Raw genomic sequence first — 20,338 nt, forward strand, 5'->3', positions numbered from 1 at the left:
AACTGCTCTGCAGATTGAGAAGTCTCGCTGACAATGCAAACTCATTAATTGACCGTCCTAAGACATATTTCTCAAATTAAGTTTCAGAAGTGAATGAGGAGTGGCTTGTTATTATATCTAGTAAACAGAAGCAAAATCAATAGGATCTGTAAAGATCCACATTGTTGTCTTTATGTTACATAGAGGATACATAGAGTCAAACGAGGGAAGCAAGAAACTGGAAACTATCTCTGTGTGACGGCAGACACTCTTAGCCAAAGCCGCGGCAATAAACAAGCTACAACTTTCCCGACTTCACCGTGCTTGCGAAGGATTTATGTTGATGCAAGTTTGGCGGTCTTAAATATTAATTAAGTAAACATTAAATACTCTTTGAACAAACAACATTAGCAAACGGATTCCAGGAAACTAACAACCTGTGTACACTTGCGTGGGATTTTGGTGACCTGCATGTGTTCGACAGTGACAGAAACAAGAAACACTCGATCACTCGCCACTGCCCCAAGGAAGGAGGAAAAGTCCAAGACAGAAAGTCATCCGAGATGGCGTCCTGGAGGCTCGTCAGACATTTTGAGATCTATCATAAACATATTCGTTTAGCTAATGATCTGAATTACCTGTCATATGAACCTGGCACAAAGCCGAAGGAGGAAAGAAGCCAGATAATGCCCCCCTCATTAACAATCAATGAGCATCAAGGGAACCAACAACCTTCAAGAGAGAAAAAAGAACGAAAAGGAGAGAGGAATGCACAAACTAAAACCTTCAAACATATGTCTCTACACTGTGACATTTTTCTACGAAAAGCCTTGACTGGAGTGACAATTTCATCACAGCTTACAGCTGATATAGCATCAATGCAATGACTGCATTAATTCAGCATTTTTGCCCTGGTTTCAAAAATCGTAAAAAACGTCTATACTTGTGAGTCTCAGTAACTGCTTGTTCTGACACAATCATTCAAGCACTTCATGAGTCACATTCAACATTCCAGAAAGTGATGGTGTATCATAGTGCACAAAACATGCTTTCCATCTTCCTCCTGTTTGAGTGTTTGTGCAGCAGAAGAGGTTCATGTTTGGTTGTGATACGTCGCTTGGCTCTGGACCTGTGATTGACTGAGGCTGTGTTTACCTGAAAGCCTGCCCTCATCAGCAGCGGTAGACGACAACACAACACAAACATGAACATCTGCTGGGTTACAGGCCACCTCGGAGATCCTGCTCTGTTAGGACACAAATATGCAGCGTACTAAATGTTGGGTTAATCATTTAGTTGTTTTTTGTTCACGTTTAGCTGGCTTTTATTTGTCAGTGAATTTCCACTTTATACTGACACCTGTCGGCCTGGATGCGTGAAGTTGTTTACTTCACAACAGTTTTCATCTCACGCTATACACATTAATTATATTCAATCATAACATTTTGCATTCAATCGCAATGATTTTTGTGCATTTTTGGTGGTTACATGGCTGGCTGTTCTTTTGCACTTTTTTTCTCTACAGTTCCTGTGAGTTGCACACTTCTTTATGCTTGTATGACATCTCAAAGCATGTAAAATACATATTGCGCTATTTGTTAGTAGTAACAGTCAATTGTATGAAACATCTGGTCATATGATCGCAACATTGGTTGCAGTTTGGTCTAGTTAACTGATATGACTGGAGTTTTCATCCCATCTTATATCCGTCACTTTGAAATTCCTTAAAAGCACTTTTTATGTTATTAGAAGCAAAACTTCTCTAATTAGCAAACAATTACTAAGAGAAACTGATAAGTTATAAGAAACTGTTGTGATGTTTCAGCGTCAAGAGGAAAGTTGCAAGATGCAAATCTGAATATAACAAAGACAAGCTGATCAAAGATAAGCATTTACTGCCAAAACAAAGCATCTAAAATTAGATTCAGATCCTTTTCCCATCACTGTCGTCCTGCTTCTATTTTAATACCAAACAAAGAGGCTATCTCAGTTTATTCACTCAAATCAAACGCTCCACTGTCCCTCACAGAAAGCGCTAAAGAAACATCATTATTCCAGTTGTCATAATCTACTAGCTTTTTTGCATGACAGATGTGCAGTAGGCCTGAGGGGGCGGGGCTATATTATTGACAGCAATTTACAGGCTTTGCTCGGATGCGTTTGTTCACTCAGGTGCGGCAGGTGCGCGCGCGGGTAGCGGGCTTATCGCGAGCCGCGCTGTTGCTATGGGTCGGCAGCTCCGTTGCCACGGCGCCAACAGGCGACGGCTGGAGGCCCTGGACGGAGGGGGATCTTGTGAAGGGAAGAGAGCGAGGCTCCGCGCTCTTCACAAGCGCGCAACCTGTGGAGACTGCTGCGCCACACCAGCTGTCTGATAAGAAGGGAAATTCAACAGATGCACGCTAGAATGAGGGGGCATCACTGATGGCGCTTCATTTCACCATTTGAGATGCTCTCAACATAATAATCACTGTGAACTGATGCGCCGATGACACCACCCCGAGTTCATTTCAACTGCTGGACTGTGATCAATGCAGTCTGGCCGCACAAAAAGATTAAAAGGCCATTTTAAGTATGAAGCAGCTGACAGGATAATCGATTGGCATCTGTGCGCGCGTCTCTGGCCACATAATCTATATGCATAATCAAGCCGTTGCGAGGCATCCAACAAGTTCATCAACTACATAAACGCATTTCCCTCCAAAATAATAATAAAATAGCTGTCGGGCATGAGTGGTTATATTGCATGACATTTGTTGATCGTCCTCCAAAGGAGATATGTGTGCGCATAGTGTGTTTGAAAATGGAAAGGTTCGGGTTTGGGTACACCCCCGCGTCATGCCCATGATAATCCCAACACACTCATCATACACCCCCCAACACATCCATATGGCGCACACACACGCACACACACACACACACAGTTTCCAAACAAGGGAAGACAAATAGAGAAATTACCTTGATGGTTTTCAAGGGTGTCCTCCGGTATGTACATGTTTTTGCTTTCATTTACCATATATGTGGTCCAGCTTTATCCGAAGGTGAATTGAAGAAAAGGTTGTAAAAAAAGGAGGGGGTAGGAAAAAACGACCCAAGGGAAAGAAATTAAAGAAAAAAAGGGGGAAGAAAAAATGAAAAACGCAAAGCGTAAGATATTCCTTCTCTTGCGGCTTAGTTAATATTACCTGATCCCCATTATGGAGCTAAAGATCAGGAAAGGATAATCGCAAGAACCACCTAAAAAAACGAACCAGTGCATCTTTGGAACATCCGGGCCCTACCTAAGAAACATGATACCAGCGCCGCTTGCTGATAATCGATAATCAAATCGGCGCGATTCGCTCGGAAACGGTTCGAAAAGGATGCTGCGAGAGCCAGAAGAAGCGCAGGAAAAGCGGGCGTATGTTTCAGAGACCGTTTCAGAAAGCGCAGCAAAAGGTAAAAGGTGTGTATATTCCAGATCTCACGGGCTTCAGTCTTCACATATGATCGATTCCATCTGAGATGTTCCACAACAGGCGTAATTTGCGTCGCGCCTCGTTAGGAAATAGAGTGCAGAATCGGCCGCGTCCAGTCCATATTGGAGAGAAAGGGGAGTAGTCAGTCTGTGGCCCTGCGGAGAGAGAGCGCACACCACCAGCCTCTCTGCAATGATCTGACGACCAAACCCCCTCCCCTGTAGACTCCCTGACTGCTTCCAGATGTGACTGCGCTAGAAAGGAGAATAAATCCTCCACGCTTTTCCACACGGGCTGTATCTCTTGAGGGGGAGAGAGCAAACTTGGGAATCAGCTCCAGTGAAGCGTAGCCAGACTAGGAACCGATTCGAGCTCTTTTACAGTCCGGAATCATGTCAGAGGGTGATTTGTACCACAACCAATCTGGCGTAAATATGCTCACAGTCACGGCTCCATGCACCATGTTTAGACATTATCCACTTCCTGCTGCCGGGATGCCACTTCTGGGGAGAATGTTGAGTTCCCCAGCAGCAGGTGTCGGGGCTGATTTTTCCCTTCAGCTGAGGTTTAACCGGCCTGATCTTCCCATGGCAGGACAGGCTGTTTCCTGAGGACTGGCGGGCTCTGATAAAGGGGACGATGGGGCCTGGGAATTTCTGCAAGATGACCGAGAATCTTTCATCAGCAAACGGCCTAGTACGAATTTAGCAGGCCCTTCCCCGGTCCCTCCCTCCAGCCATGAGAAAACTTCACATGTCCCAAGAGACATCCCCTGCCCCCAGACTATCATTTCTCACTCTCTACGCATCAGAATTGCAGATTTTAAATCTTCAATCAGTCAGAAGAATCATGAAGCATGTAACAGGAAAGAGAGGCACTCAAAACTGCAGGTTTTCAGACGTCCCTCTGGATGAATGAAAAACAAGCTCTCCCAGTGCATGGACGTTCAATCCACGGCCAAGTTCTTTGATTGAATTTGGCTTTGAACAAAAGTTCATGACAGAGGTCAGCAATTTCCCTTCAGCATCCTCAAATAATTGATTAACTTTGGTATGTTTATACAAAGCCCAGAGGAAAGTGTTTTTCAGTGCCACCCTGTAATCATAAGCTTCTGGGAATCCAGGGATCCAAAGAATCACGGCCATCGGTACAGAAGGAAAACTGGTTAATGCGTGGCTTCAAAGATTACAAAGTTCCTCCCAGCTTCCAGACCCACATTTCAAATGTCAAGACGAATCATGTCTCTGTCTGCACACTGAATGTGATATACAGCAGTGGCCGTGCTCTACAGCCACAGGCTGCATTTCTCTTTTACTAACACTATAATTAATAAATTAACTAAACATAACTGAGGCAACACATCCTCTTCCCTTCTGTACTGACTCTTATCCTATTTATCTCCATGTAATGGGAATTAAATATACTGAATATATAGGTTTTACGTCTAAGATAAATGTTAATTGATCAAGTTTACCAACTTTTTGGCAAGTTTTGTCAAATTTGTACTTAAAAAGATTAATTTTGACAACATTATAAAAACTGGATGGGCTGCTGTGCTCTCTGGAATAGGTCTGAAATCCTGCGGAGAACGATGACAGATCATGAGTAATTGTATAGTGATGCCCTCTAGTGGTAAATGAGTAAAGTGTCGTTGAGTAAATTATCCTTTAGAAGGTGCATTTTGGAAAAGACTAGCTAGTTATAATACAACACTCACCCTGAAGCAACCCTGGTGTCTTGCTCAAGGGCACAATAGCATTCAGTCTCTACGTTTTTCCTGTTGCAGCCTTCATGTAACGTACCTAGTTGAAAGTTCTGTTAAGGGTGCACACATTTGAACGTTATGTTAATGTTGTATTGGCTGACATGACAGTTATCATGAATGCAGCATCATGCAAAAGCAGGAATTCGGTTACTAGTGCAATTTTAAAGCACATCATTTTTAGTGAGACATGATTATTTTAATAAGCCAAAAGCGTCAGATAATACAGGGGGATAAATAGAGATAATATAAATATTTGATTATGGGGTTTTGCAATTAATTTCTACTGGAATAGAACGGGGGGGGGGGGGGGGGGGGGGTTAGGGGGTTCCTAAGCGCGCCATTAAATTGCAGTAACATAGGGAGGTTTGACTTTTAAAAAATTGCAGCAGGACAGTAAATCCTCTGAACTGCATGTGGCCTATGTGTTTTAGAAAGAACACAAACAAACAAACTAAACAATTACAAAAACTTAATGCCTACCAGAGAATGAATAGTGCAGGAATGCGAGAATTTCAAATCCTCAAGATCCTCAGCTCACTTTATCAGTATCACTATCAATGACCAAGATGTAAAAACTAAAGGTCTGGTGGGTCTCAGGTGAGCGCAAGCCATGCAGCTGTAGGGGGCGGGGCTTCAGGCTCATCGGTTATCCACGCGCATCGATTACTTTTCCTGTGTGCGCGCGAGCTCAGCGATCAACTCGTGCTGTCTTCTTGACAGCGCAAACATGGCGAGAGCGGTAGCCGATCAGGAGTTAGATAAGTGAAAGAAAGCGATTTATTCGTGTTTTACTAGTTTGTAGATCATTTAAATCATATATCAGTAGACCGGAACGTGAAGTAAAGTGTTTCAGTCCTGTTTTACAGAGTTGAATCTCGTTTTAAAGGAGTTTTTGGATTTGTGCGGTATTTTAAGTGCAGGTAAGTTACACTCCTGTCCGATCTATAACAGGGCAGCAGCAGCTAACCAAGGCCTCAGTTATTTGATTTGTAAACTTGTGGAGGCATGAATTATTCAATTATTGGTGGCAAGCATCAGTATTTCTGTTGTTCATACACGGTTGGGGGGTGCCAAACTTCTGTTGTAAACCGTCCCGAGGAGTTTGTGCTACGGATATAAATGATCATGGCTGTGAGTCTGGCACGGGTTGCTCACATTTGCTTTATAATATACATTTTATTGTCTTATTTAAGCCTTATTTATTGTATTAAGTTATGAATGTATACTCTGTATTATCATATATTCAAATTACTTTCACTGCTCTGATTTATTTAATAAATTTAAACGGGCTTACCTTTATAAAATATTTAAATGTGTGCATACATTATTGTTTTTAAAAGTTTAGTTCACCCAAAAAGGAAAATTCGGTCATTAATTACTCACCCTCATGTAGTTCCAAACCTGTATGACCTTCGTTCATCTTCAGAACACACATTAAGATATTTTTGATGAAATCCGAGAGCTTTCTGACCCTGCATAGACAGCAACACAACTGACACGTTCAAGGCCCAGAAAGGTAGCAAAGACTAAATAGTCCATGTGACATGTTATGAAGCTACTTTTTTGTGCGCAAAGAAAACCAAAATAACAATTTTATTCAACAATTTATTCTCTTCCATGTTAGTCTTCAACACGCATTCACAAGAGTCCTCTGCTTGCTTGTAAACAAGGAGCAAAGCATCCAGGTTCAGCTCACGCATTCGTTGTGTAAAGCTTTGTTTTAATTTTGTTGGGTGGGTGTTTTTTCTTTTTTTTTACTTTCAACTTTATATCTAAATTTTATGTCTACATTTACACTAGAATAAAGTATTATTGAGACACAACTAGGCCAGTGGAGATTTTTGTAGGCACAGCTTTAGGTCATAAATGGGACATATAAGACAATGTGCATGTATGCAGAAAGAACATTTTACAAAACAATAAAACGTGCAGTATAGAGTTAAGTTCATACATTAAAATATATTTCAGATAAAGTATTTTTGTGGAGTAGTTAAAATATTCCTAATAGACTATAATGATACTGATGCATGTAAACAATTGCTGATCAGCCTTACGGTTGATGGAATTAAATCTGAATGTTTTAGTAAACCGTAATCTCGGGCATCTGCATAGTTTTATTTAAAAACCATATATTTTATTAACAGAGCAGGACTGGAGTCATGACTGCAAGCACAGGTGGTGTCGGGAGCTGTTTATCCATGAGTCTGTCTGCCCTAAAGAGACTCGACCCCTACATCAGCAGCATCACAGACCTGGCCAGCCAAGTAGCACTTTACACCTTCAACAACACCACTAATGAATGGGTAAACCATGATATCAACAAAATTAATAACAGTTAATGGATGGGTAGATGATTGATTATTCAATAAATATTTTGACACTTTTTTTTTTTTTTTTTTTAAATATTAGTTTATTTTTATTTTTAGTTAAATATATAAATGCATTTGTGTTCTGCAGGAAAAGACAAATGTGGAGGGAACTCTGTTTGTCTATAACAGGTTTGTGTGTTTTCTGATGTTTTCAACAGTGAAGCAACACACACATATGTCCTGAATCAGAACCCTAGAGATCTAACTCAGTTCTAAATGTAAAAAAAAATAACTTGCGTGATATTCCTTAGCCTTCTGATATCACACTGTATGCTTGATGCACTAATACTGCAAAACACCTACTCACAGTTGTTTAGGTCCGTCAGACTCATAAGCTTTAGTTTCCAACTCATGTTGTGAGTTCTAATGTCAGTTTTTTTGTGCTTCAGGCTTGCCTCCCCCAGGCACGGCTTCACTATCCTGAATCGTTTGAGCATGGACAACCTGACCGAACCCATTACTAAAGACTTAGATTTCCAGCTGCAGCATCCATTTCTCCTGTACAGGAACGCTCGCTGTAAGTCAAACGCAAATGCATCAGAGTAAAGCTAAAAGAGCTCATACAGCGGTATAATATTACACATAGCTAAAAGTATGCAGATTTGGTTTATTGTTAAAGTTGTTTTTCATGAACAAATCCTTAAATAATGTGACAAGATGAAAGTATCTGTGTTAGAAACAATTTTATATCATACAGGGTTAAAAACCTCAATGTGCATTGCACATTTATACATTTTGGTGCTTTTATCGAAAGTGACTTGCATTGCAATTTTTTTTTTAACAATTCATGCATTCCCTGTGAATCGAACCTATGGCCTAGGTGTTGCTAGCGCCATGCTCTAATGCTTGAGGTACAGGAATGCTTGCATGAGGATTTGGTATATGGACTCATCTAGTATTACTCTTTGTTTGGGGAAATTTAATATTCTGATGTTCAGCCCACAAAGGCCCAGATATACTTAATTTTCCGTGTTTCCCTCAATCTCATGCTTAGTCGAACAAGCAAGCCTTTGAAAGTAAACTTCACTGACCATGAGTGCAAATAGATGCACATGGATCTTTCTTTGGAAGGGCTCAGATCACTCAAACATCCCCGCACACAGCTGCACAGACTGAAAAATTGGGCTGGACATGGATGGTGCATGTTGGCCAAATGTTTTGGACCCCATTTGGGTGTGTATTTGGCATGCAGTGTCAAACAGATTTTAATACCAGGTGTAAACAGCACAGGCAGTACAGGGTGAGCACAGGCAGTACAGGGTGAGCATCCATCCAAAAAGTGAAGAACGTAACAGCAGTAAAAGTGTGTTTGAATTGAGAGAGCTGTCAGACTGGCGTCTGTGTGTGTGTGAGCTCAGAGATCCCTGGCAGGCGTGCCTGCATGAGAGGCCCCAGAGCCAGAGTGCCTTATATGGTGCAGAGAAGTATGTGTGTTTCTCTTCCAGTTTCCTGCCAGCATCACAGACCTGACCAGCCAATCCTGATTAGATAACAAGCCTCTCTCACACACACACATGCATAGGCTTCCAAGGAAATTCATGATCAAGAGACCTGTAAATGGTGCATGTGGAAAAGCCTTAAGTACTTCAGGCTGATTGAATGAATCATTGTAGATCTTGATGTTTCAGCCAGTACAAAACTGATGTTTGAGCACTGCAGTGACAGTGAAAATCTGTGCTACTGCTTACTAGACTGATGGGAAAATCTATCTATGACAGTTTACTGGCCAACTATTTCACTGAATTATGTGCCACAGAGTGGATTTTTATTTCCGATCGAACTCGGCACTTCGATTGTAGAATGTTATGAGTGGTAGCCATAGAACTGCTCTGTGGTTGTAAAAATGTTCTAAATGGTTGTTAATGTGTTGTTACTCGTTCTGGGGTAGTCTAGGGAAGTTGGTTACTACAGTGACCCAGTAGTGTACAACACAATGTAATCTCCACAACACAATGAAATTAGCACAACACTACTGAATTAGTCCTACATGTTGTTGTGGACTGCTGGGCCACCATAGTTTACTGTCAAAAGAGCCCACCAATAAGGCTCAATTATATAGAATTATTCAGGGATGATGTCATTTTGTAGGCCAACCAATAAGTTAGCATCACCGTGGTTCCATAAACAAAAAGCCAATAGGATTTTTCCATTGACTTTAAGATTATTGCAGATAAAAATAAACTCTGTGAGCAATAAATGCTTATGATTCTCATCAAGAAGAAGAACATTATCAAGATAATCCTCACAAATGAACACAATATTCATAATTTTTTTTAATCTAAATACAATCGCTAGAAGAAGAAAAAACTACATTTAGGCTATAAACTAACTACACCATGGTGGCGTGATTTCAAAGTCACTGACATTAAGCTTCCGACAGCTCTTTCAATCTTTATTTAAAATCTGCAAGTTGGAAGGTTTGAGGTAGAATAGTTTCTAAGACGGCGAGTATAATAACAGTGAAGTTGGAAAAGTGGACTAGTAAGCAGATAAGATTTACTGTTTTTGACATCAATACGGTGTAATGTCCTCATCAGCCTTCATTTTCAGGATACTTAAAAGCTTAAATCACAAGTATGGTATTACTTCTGTACTTGTTATAGAATGCAGCGCAAAAATGTCTTGAGACCTTATTTTAGGCATTAAACTAAATCCCATTAAAAATACCCACTGATATTGGGACGATGGAACCAGAAGTGCATTGCCAGGTTTTGGACTCATTCCTGCAGGACTCTATTCTGGTTTCTAGATATGGCTACTATCCCTGGTTTAATGTCAATCTAAGTAATATTTTCCTCTTATATTATCCACCAGATGAAAACTAAATCTTATAATACAGCTCTCCGCAATAGCCACACGATTTGAGGTACTGTTCGTGTCTGTAGCACAAATGGTGCAGTGCAAGAGTTACTTTGTTAATAGTTGAATACTTGGTATTGGCAATAATAATGTCTTTACAAACGCTATTAATAAGGTTTCAGACAATGGGACGTAAGACCTACACTGTCTGTCTTAAATACATCGCTCTTCCTCATGTGCAGAGGGTGCTGGATTCCGTCAGCTCCTCTCTTAAACAAACGCAGTGCTGTGATTGTGATTTGTGACTGTGTAGCAGGAGACTTTCAGCAGGACTCTTGTGTATACAAAGCTCTTACCTCCTGGCCGCACGAATGTGTAGCCCAGCTCTCTCTCCGACACCAGCTTCCCTTTGAACCGCACCTCCACTTCCTCTTCCAGTCGCTCGTGCTTCAGCCTGCGCCGATTGAACAGCCCCCGCAGCATCTTTTTTCTCTTACTGAGATTTGAATCCTCGGCAGATTGAAGCTTTAGTCTGTTTGAAGTCGGTCAGAAGTTCACCGTCTCCTCACTGCGCGTGGTTTCCGCTCCATTCAGTAAAACATGCAGCGAACGCTTCTGCACTCTCTGACACGAGCGAGGATGTGTGGTTCGGGTAACTATTTTTCTTTCCTCTTTGTTGTGTTTTGCTAAGTTCAACTTCAAGAGGTTTCGCAGTGTCCTCTCATCCCTCTCTGTCCTTGTTCTCCTCCCCCTGCTCTCTCTCTCTCTCTCTCTCTCTCTCAGAGTTGTGTTCTTCGGTTCCCAGGCAGTATTTTGTTTGGGTTTTTCCCCCAGGCGCTGACCCGTGTGGTGCTCTCTGCTCTGAGAATGAACGATTGTGGATACAGCACCAACCCTTTCTCCTTCTCTCTCTCTCTCTCTCTCTCTCTCTTTTTGTTTACTCACCCTTGGTTTTGTTATCTCTCTGCTACTTCTGGAGGTGAACAGAACAGGTCCTGATTCAGCTGTCAGCACCAGACTCTAAGTTTAGTTCATGAGGGCTCATGAGGAACCACAGTCTGAACTTATCACTAAAATCTCTATTAATTGTTTCTAATACGGTTGCTCTTTAAAATGACCAGTGACTGTTGCTACAAGCATCTGAAGACTTCATCTTGGTCTTTAAAGACATTTTGGTGTCCTGGCACAGCAGTTGCCTCTAGTTCTGCTTGGGCACTTGGGAGTTTGGGCTCTCTGGGAAAGGAATTTCGGCTTGAGTGGAGTGTGTGTATGCATGTATATGATGGTACTGTAAGTGCATGTATGCTGTCAGGTTTAGTGGTCCTTTTCTACTGCTAATTCTGATGCTGTGTTATGAACTTCATTGGTTTTGATTGAATCTTTGATTAAGATTAATGTTAATATGTATATATGTTTTTTTTTTTGGCAGTGTCCATCTACGGCATCTGGTTCTATGATAAAGAAGACTGTCAGCGTATAGCGGAGCTCATGAAGAAGTAAGTTTCTTCTTCATCTGCAACTCGTACAACTTTTAATTCTGGTTCTGATTCTAGCTCCATTTAATGATTCCAATTCCTTAATTCCCTTAATGATTGTTCTGGTACTTCTATGAGGAATCAGAACATTGTTTAACACAATTTAATGTTTGTTTTTTCTCTCTAGAATGTTTAATTATTAAAAATTACACAAATTTTAGATTTATTCAAGACTCATTCATTACAAGAGTCTGCTCGTAAGATTTATTTGTTTCCGAATCGGGCTTAGTGTAGAGGTGTCCAATCCCAGGTGCACCTGAAGAGTTTTGCTACAACACACATGCCTAGAAATTTCTAGTTAAACGATTGGCTGGATCAAATGTCTTTAATTAGGGCAGGAGGATGGAAGGTGGCTCTCCAGGAACAGGATTGGACACCCCTGATTTAGCAGTACCCAATCTTTTTATCTAGTCACAATGAGTTCCAACATCAAGCTTACAATTTGTCGTTATTTTGTTCTTTTGTGGAAGAGGAAACACTCTTGAGTATTTTATTACTTTTCTCCATATGGCAGATATTCAAAAGCTGTTAACAAAACCACATGTTGGGAAAATCATTTGGTTTCGGTTTAAAAAGAAAAAAAAAACTGTTTTACAACCCTAGCTCTTACTTTCTCACACTCAATCTTTCTTTATGCTTGTCAGTTTGGCAGGGCAGGAACAGCAGTTACAGCCGCAAATGGCAATTGGCTCTGTCTCTCCACGATCTGCAGAGCAGGGTGTGGATATAATGCAGATGCTCACAAAAGCACAAGATGACTATGACAAGGTAACACACGTCTTAATGTCTTCTTTTTGTCTTGAACAAGTACTGTATTAAGGTGCTTTATATACACTAGATGTCACCAGTGCACAGTACATTTCTCCTACTTGTGTTTTCTTCCTTCCTTTTTAGGGAAAACTCAGCGAGCCGAAAGAAATTGGCAGTTGTGGTGTCATCTATGGAAACCCCCATCTGATCAAACCCATTCCCCTCAAACCAGCACAGGAGATACACATTCAGGGACAAACGCAGCAGGTGTGAATACTCTACCTCAGCATGTTTGTGACACAGCAGACATAACATAAATGTAATATTTAAATATAAAAAAGAATCTTTCATTCTCTCAGGATACAGAGATGGACACAAAGCACCTCTCAGTTGTCACTTTGTTCGGTGCTCAGTCAAAACCGGACTCTGTCTCGCTACAGCCCACCGCAACTGTCAGCAGGCTGGGTCCAACACGGTCTGCGGTGGCCCGCTCGCTGTCTTATGATGACCCTACTCCAGCAGGTGGCGCTGTGGTGTCCAACACCCCCATGCAGCACTGCCCAGCCATCCACAAGCTCATGTCTGGTTCACTGCTGCAGCCCCTGTCTGAAATCCCAGATAGCCGCCTGTGTGAAAACGGGGCAGTCCAGAACCAGCCTGACCCAATACAAAAACTGCTAATGAACCCTCTTCCTGTGGCAGGAAGTCCAGGGATGCCTTCCTTACCATTAAATCAGGGAGAAAGTGGCGTGGGGCCCCAAATCCACCCTATGGCTAAAGCCTCAGGGCTGGTCCCAGCTCAGCACTTGCTCTATGTCCCAAATAAAGCACCCCCTGCTGGAGTGGCAGGGAACGTGGTGTCGCCACATGAGCTTCTGCAGAGGCTCACATTGGTGCAGCAGGAGCAAGAGCTTCTACAGCCCAGTCTGACCACCAGCAGCTCCAGTCTCAGCAAAACTAATTTGACACAGGTAAAATAAATTTTTCTGATCTGTTGCCTTTATGTTCCTCTCAGATAAGTGGCAAGTCATCCTACAGCTGTATGTATAACCTGTGATTTAATGTGTGGGTGCAGGTGAGCTCACCTCAGTGTATCCCAGCAACTGTAGCCCCCACCCTGCTTCTGTCACCCAGCGTGTTCATCCAGACTAAAACCACAAGAGCAGAACCAGAACCAGTTGAAATCAGAGCACTTAGCAAGACTCAGCTACAGGCCACACTGCTCCACCTTATCAAGGTCAGAACCAAACACGTCCATCAATTATTTCTTTTATATATATATATATATATATATATATTATTCCAATATTGATAATATAATTTATAGATGCACCAATATTTTGGCCATCAAGATTTTTGTTGGCATAAAACACCATTTTAGTTTCAACCAAAAGAGAAAACAGGCAAGAAGAAATATAGTTTTAACACATTATTTAATTTTATATATACACACACTATATTTTTTGAAAGTTTGGGTTTGGTAAGATTTTATGTTTTTGAAAGAAGCCTCTTATGCTCACCAAGGCTGCATTTATTCAATAAAGAATATAGTACAAATAGTAATACTGTAAAATATGATTGCATTTCTAAATAACCGTTTTCTATTTTAAATGTTTTAAAGTAATGTGTTCCAGCGATGGAGTAATAATTCTGCTTCGCCAGTCTTCACTGTCACATGATCCTTCAGAAATCTTTCTAATATGCTGATTTGGTGCTAAAGAAACATCTCTTTTATTATCAATGTTGGAAACTGATTCTTTGTTTTTTCAGGATTCTGTGATGAATAGAAAGTTCAAAAGTTTTCATAACATTATAAATGTCTTGATCGATGCATTATTGATAATAAAAAAAATTGACCACAAGCTTTGAATGGTAGTGTATATAGTCTGTGTACCGCTAATGCAGTGATGGGCAAACTTGGCCCTTCCATGCCACTTTCCTGCAGAGATCTGATCCAACCCTGGTAAAATTCACCTGCCTGTAGCCTTCTAGTAGTCTTGAAGACAATGATTAGCTGGTTCAGGTGTTGGAGCTAAACTCTGAAGGAAAGTGGCCTGGAAGGGCAGAGTTTGCCCACCCCTGCTCTAATGGGTTGTTTCTCTCTTTCTGTGATTCAGAATGATGCCTCATTCCTGGACACCATCTATGAAGCATATGTCTCCCGTCTCGCTACAGACTCCAGCTCAAAACCTTTCTGAAGCACGTGTACACGTACATGCAGCTGTCATGCTCTGAACCCATATCGGCATCCCATCTCAGGACTACCCTGCTATTCTGAATGTAGCATCCAAGAAGTTGAGCACCTCAGCACCAGATTCACAACGGGAAAACCAGTTTGATTGCAAATTGTATGATCTTCATACAGTAAATTGAACGATCTGAATGTAATATCAGCTTTGAATTTGCCACTTGTACACAAGGGGCAGTCTTAAGTATTTTAGAATTTTCTGAACAAAGAATTTTATGGATTTTACGTTTCTTTTACACAACAGGGCAAGAAATTTGCTGTATGTTAAAATCTGCGTGGAAAGACATTCTTCTTTTTTATTATATTTTTATCCTTGCATATCGAAACAGACCCACAAAAGAAAGATAGAAAAAACAGTACCCTAGCCTCAAATATAATATGATAAATAACATGATATATGACAAGATAAGGAAAACATGTCTTTGTCTTGATTTCTAGCATCTTCATATCTCAGCTGACACAGGCAGAAACTGCCCTCACCCCTTTACAAGCCAGCAGAAATTGTTTATTAATTTTATTCACACTTAAAAATTAAAATAGATTTTGTTTAAATATACAAACAAAAGTGTACATATACTATATATTCTATTTTTCTATGGTTCTGTTCTTATATCAACATGCTGGAATATTTTTCAGTTCAGTTTTTCTTTTTTTAAAGAAACAATAAAGACAATGTCATCAGTATTTCCCAAGTAGCTTGTCAAACTGAAAACAAGCTGACAATTTAATTTTGTTCCATTTTTTTTCTTATTAAAATAATACCCCAACACCTCATATAGTGTATGTTCTGGTTTTCTAGTTGATAATGCTAATGTATGACTTATTAAGATTAAACATGCTACACATGGATCTATTATGGTAGAAAGCCTGTTTGAAAGGTTTCAGAATACCTTTCAAAAGTTTGGGGTCAGGTATTACTTTGTTGTTTTTTTTTTAAAGAAATTACTACTTTTATTAATCAAAGATTGCATTAAATTGATCAAAAACAACAATAACGACATATATTTCAATATTTCACTTTTGAATAAATTCTGTTGTTTTGAACTTTCTATTCATCAAATGATCCTAGAAAAAAGTCTCCACGTACAATATTAAGAAGCGTAATGCATAAGAGACTTTCAGAAACATAAAAAAATAAATCTTACCAACCTCAAACTTTTTAACGGTAGTTTAACTTGCAATCTGACAGGTTTGCGTAACCATAAGAGCACATTGGACTTTTAGTTAGGTAAAAACTAATAAAAAAATATAAGAGTTTCAATAGAGAGTGTAAATCTTTCTAGTTTTGGACATCTTATACATATCAACTAGCTAATAATACATGCTTATAATATAATGTCTTGCACAGTTCATCAAATCTCAGTTTTGTTTTGCTTTATGGTCAACATTTGTACACATAAATACAAAGTATAAAAAAATAGTTGTTTCAACTTGAAATAATGTGTTACCCCCGCTGACTTAACATTTTTAGTTTAGTCAACTAAAATAATCCAGTTGTCCTTTAAATTAACATTGAGTAACTTAAAATTTCAAGTTGACTATACTAAAAAATTTAAGTCAGCGTGGTAATAAATTATTTTAAGTTGATTTTTTTTGTGTATAATTGTTTAAATCTCTTTAATTCCAAGGGTTGTTACCTGACATACAAATGAAAATCATTATTCAGTAAAATACCAACAACGGCAAAAATCTTTGTTTTTGATAGGTCAAAAGCTGTGGGCACCCTGTTTATGAGAGATCCTGCAGCTGTATGTTATCTCCAGTTAATAACTGATTGTGTGGATTTATGAGCAAGCAGCTATCATAAGCATTAGTGATGATGAACTCATAATCAATCTCAAATAAGAGCTTTAATCTAAATAAGCATGGCAGCAGCCGGAGTGTTGCCAGGAGTGCACGTGCTATAATTCCAGTGCGTGTGAAAGATGTTAAGCGTACCCTTTATGCTTGGCTGTGTGTGCTGGGTTCAGCTGATTTCCATGCTTTATTCCACTCGCACACTGTCACATTATAACCCAGCAGTTTGAATACAGGAAACAAGGGAGGATCACATGCAAGTGTGTTACCTGTCAAGTATTTTTGTACTCTGTCAGTAATTACAGATCGGTTTTATTGCAGCGTTTATGTTGGACATCAGTAGAGTTTAGTTTCGTGACATTTAGATAATGGAGTTCTACGCCAAGACTTAATAACACTAATACACAAACATAAAACCATCAATAATAATTCACAAGTGTCCTAGCCAGACGTCTGGTTAAGAGACACTGTAAGTATTTATAAATAAATATGCTGAAAATAGTAGTTTTTTTTTTAACAGAAATGTGTAATATTATTGTGAAGTATTATTACAATTTAAAATGACACTTTATGCTTTTTTTAGCGTAAAAACAGTTTTTGTTTTCTCTTAAAAGAGTTGCTGCTTTAGTGAAAACTGATAGATTTTTGCAGGATTCTTTGATTAATTAAAAAGTTCAAAAGAACAGTATTTTATAGAAATCTTTTGTGACATTGCAATTGTCTTTATTGACACTTTTGATAATTTTAACGCATCCTTGTTGAAAAAAAGTATTAATTTATATTCATAATTATATAAATTTCAATTACATTCTTAAAGAACATTCTCAAAAGGAATATTTTGCAATAAGCTTAAAATCATATTCTCCAGCAGCATAAAATGTGTCATTTTGTAATCACCATCGCCGTGTCAACCTTCATTGTCACAAGACTGAAATCCTTAGTTTACATCTGCAAGCACAAACACACACTTAGTGCAGGTGTGTATCTGTCTAGAGGATGGAAGCTGTTATTTACACTAACTGGGTCAGTGGGTAAAATCTAGAGCATAACATCTGGACACTGACACTCACAATCAAGCGTGTACGTGTTTTAGGGAAAAAGAATGTAGATTTTTTTTAATGGTGCTTAAAATAAAGCAGGATGATGTAGTTCAGTGATGCAGTTATTAAATTCAAATGAGATTTCACTCGAGGACAGATGATTGTTTTAAAGAAAATGAGTAAAAGGCCATTTTATTTCACAAAAAGAAGATGAGTTTTAAATTGTGAAACAAAAGATTAAATGGAGACAAAATTATTTGGACTTTCTACAGAAGATGTCAAACATTAGAGTAATTTCATGATTAATGTGATGAACCACACTTGTGTAAATGCTTGTGCATACACTTCATTATTTTTTAAACAAAATGCTTAATTAGCAAGGATGCAATAGACTGTTCAAAAATGTCAGTAAAGATTTATAATATTTCAAAAGATTTATTTTTTTAAAAAATGATGTAAATCTATTCATCAAAGAGTACTGAAAAATATCAGTTTCCACAAAATTAGCAAGCAGCACAACTGCTTTAACATTGATAAATCAGTGTAGACTGCAGTATCGGACTGTTGAAAATTTGGAACTTTGCCATCACTGGAATAAATTAAATTAATAAATTAAATTTTAAAATACATTCAAATATAAAAGTTATTTTCAATTGTAATAATTTTAAAACAGTGTTTTACTTAAAAATAAAAAACGCCCCCAATCTTTTGGTAGTGCACATCGCCTAAAAATCAGTTTGGGACCAGTTGTTTAAAAGAAAATTAAGATGAGTAAATATCTAGCATCATTTGTCAGTGTCCAAATACACTCTTAAAAACAAAGGTGCTTCACGATGCCATAGAAGAACCTTTCTGTCTAAATGGTTCCATACCTTTAACATCTGAAGAACCTTTCTGTTTCACAAAAGGTTCTTTGTGGTGAAAGAAGGTTTTTCAGATTATAAAAAGGTGAGGAAGAGATGGTTCTTTAAATAAACTTTGACTGAATGGTTCTTTGTGGAACCAAAAATGCTTCTTCTATGGCATCGCTGTTAAGAACCTTTTGAAGCACCTTTATTTTTAAGAGTGTGAACTCTATGTGTTTGAGAAAGTTGCAAGGTTTAGTTGACTTCTTTTTGACTGGAGAAAAACTAATAATCCTGTACTAGAGACTGTATGAATGCGTTGGTTACTGTTACGGTACTAAATCACCTTAGAGTATCAGTTACTACAAGTGATTTCCAGTGACCAAGAGAGTAATGAAACAGGCAGTTGTATCTCAGCTTTATGAATTTACTCTTTTAGAAGATGAGTACCAAGAAATCGACTCAATATATGCACACTCTCATGATTTAAAGAGTTCACATAAGTGCAAATACAATGTACATATAAGGAGCGTAGGCCTACGCAAATAACAACTGAAAACAAATAGTTACAACACATTTAGACCTCATGGATACACAATCTTGCAATTATGCAGAGAGAAACAATGATCACAATAGTCCTGGTTGGTTTTCACAGTCGCAGGAACGTTCAGATGTCTGGTTAACTGTGAACTTGGGCATTGAGCTATAGTCTAAGGTCCACTGATGCACAACATCCGAGGAGAACAAATGCAGAGGTCAATAAATAAATGTTTGTTACTGCAAACGGATCTTGTTCGTGTGGTGTGTATAATTCTTGGGTGTGGTTCTACAATACACAAATGAAACTAGTTAGTAATGGAAGTTCAAAATGTGCAATTAATGCTAACAGTTCAAAGGAAAAATGCTGAGTTACGACAGTTCTTTAATGGCGATCGTACTTGTCACAATTAGCAAAATATTTCACATAATGCGTATTCATACTCTAGTATGAGACAAAATATAACTTAGCAGTATATCAAGGAAATCAGTGATGAAGAACAGTTAAATAACACACAGTTAAATAACTCACAGTCTTCAATGATGCACATTGAAATCCTCACAAAGCAAACTTCGGTGAGAGATTATTAACAGGAATGCATCATCAGCCGTCGATCAAGATCACAAACATTCTCCCTACAGTTCACAACGTGAAATTGCCACAGGATGACCTCTTATTTCAGACCAATTCACAACTTTCACATGCCAGACAGCGGGACTGATTCTCTCCGTCATTACTGAACTTTAGCCATTTTTCTTCCGAAGCTCTCACGCAATCTCTGAATAAACCGCGCCTACTCAACTAGAGTAAATGACCAATGTTGAATACGGTACAGCCCTTTTATTATAAAGAACATGAACTGAACATGGGCTTTTTTTACAGCCGCCCCCAAATTTGGTATGCAAATTTGCCAGTAGTATCGTTTACTCTCTGAATCTGGGGGCAACAATGGCAATTCGATCAACTTAGCCACTGGTCTAGTGTATGTATGATCTTTCACTTTGACCACTGCTGTTCTGACTCTCCCATCTGAACTGGGGATGACAGAAGAAACAGTGCCTACTCTCCAGAGCGCTCTCGGAAGCTGCTCATCAACAATGAGTACAACAGTACCAATTGCAAGGTTTTCCTTTTCACGGTACCATTTCTGCCGTGACTGTAAAGTGGGCAAGAAATCATGGACAAAATGTTTCCAAAAATGATCGCTTAGAACCT

General features: G+C 39.1%; 2 protein-coding genes across 2 annotated transcripts in view; one reads left to right on the top strand and one right to left on the bottom strand.

Moving 5' to 3' along the window:
* LOC306858663 (voltage-dependent L-type calcium channel subunit alpha-1C-like) overlaps window positions 1-11,253 on the bottom strand; it is a 131,098-nt gene extending 119,845 nt beyond the window's left edge. Inside the window, exon 1 of the mRNA XM_079399294.1 lies at window positions 10,727-11,253. Within this exon, the coding sequence (XP_079255420.1) occupies window positions 10,727-10,853 (127 nt within the window). The 5' untranslated portion in view covers window positions 10,854-11,253. The remainder of the gene's footprint in view (window positions 1-10,726) is intronic.
* On the top strand, window positions 5,896-15,677 carry LOC306858662 (mRNA-decapping enzyme 1B-like). Its single transcript, XM_079399293.1, has 10 exons — window positions 5,896-6,122; window positions 7,347-7,505; window positions 7,660-7,700; window positions 7,961-8,088; window positions 11,800-11,866; window positions 12,550-12,673; window positions 12,800-12,922; window positions 13,015-13,626; window positions 13,731-13,892; window positions 14,773-15,677. Exons 2-10 carry the CDS (start codon window positions 7,362-7,364, stop codon window positions 14,851-14,853), a joined length of 1,482 nt encoding a protein of 493 aa, XP_079255419.1. The 5' UTR covers window positions 5,896-6,122; window positions 7,347-7,361; the 3' UTR covers window positions 14,854-15,677.
* The last annotated feature ends 4,661 nt before the right edge of the window (window positions 15,678-20,338 follow it).

The sequence above is a fragment of the Barbus barbus genome (genome assembly GCF_936440315.1).
Source record: "Barbus barbus genome assembly, chromosome: 39".
Taxonomy (NCBI): Eukaryota; Metazoa; Chordata; class Actinopteri; order Cypriniformes; family Cyprinidae; genus Barbus; species Barbus barbus.

Coding starts and splice junctions, on each gene's coding strand:
- LOC306858662 (XM_079399293.1), top strand. CDS start 7,362: ATGACTGCAAGCACAGGTGGTGTCGGGAGCTGTTTATCCATGAGTCTG. Junction 11,867..12,549: donor ATAGCGGAGCTCATGAAGAA/GTAAGTTTCTTC, acceptor TATGCTTGTCAG/TTTGGCAGGGCAGGAACAGC. Junction 13,893..14,772: donor CACTGCTCCACCTTATCAAG/GTCAGAACCAAA, acceptor TCTGTGATTCAG/AATGATGCCTCATTCCTGGA.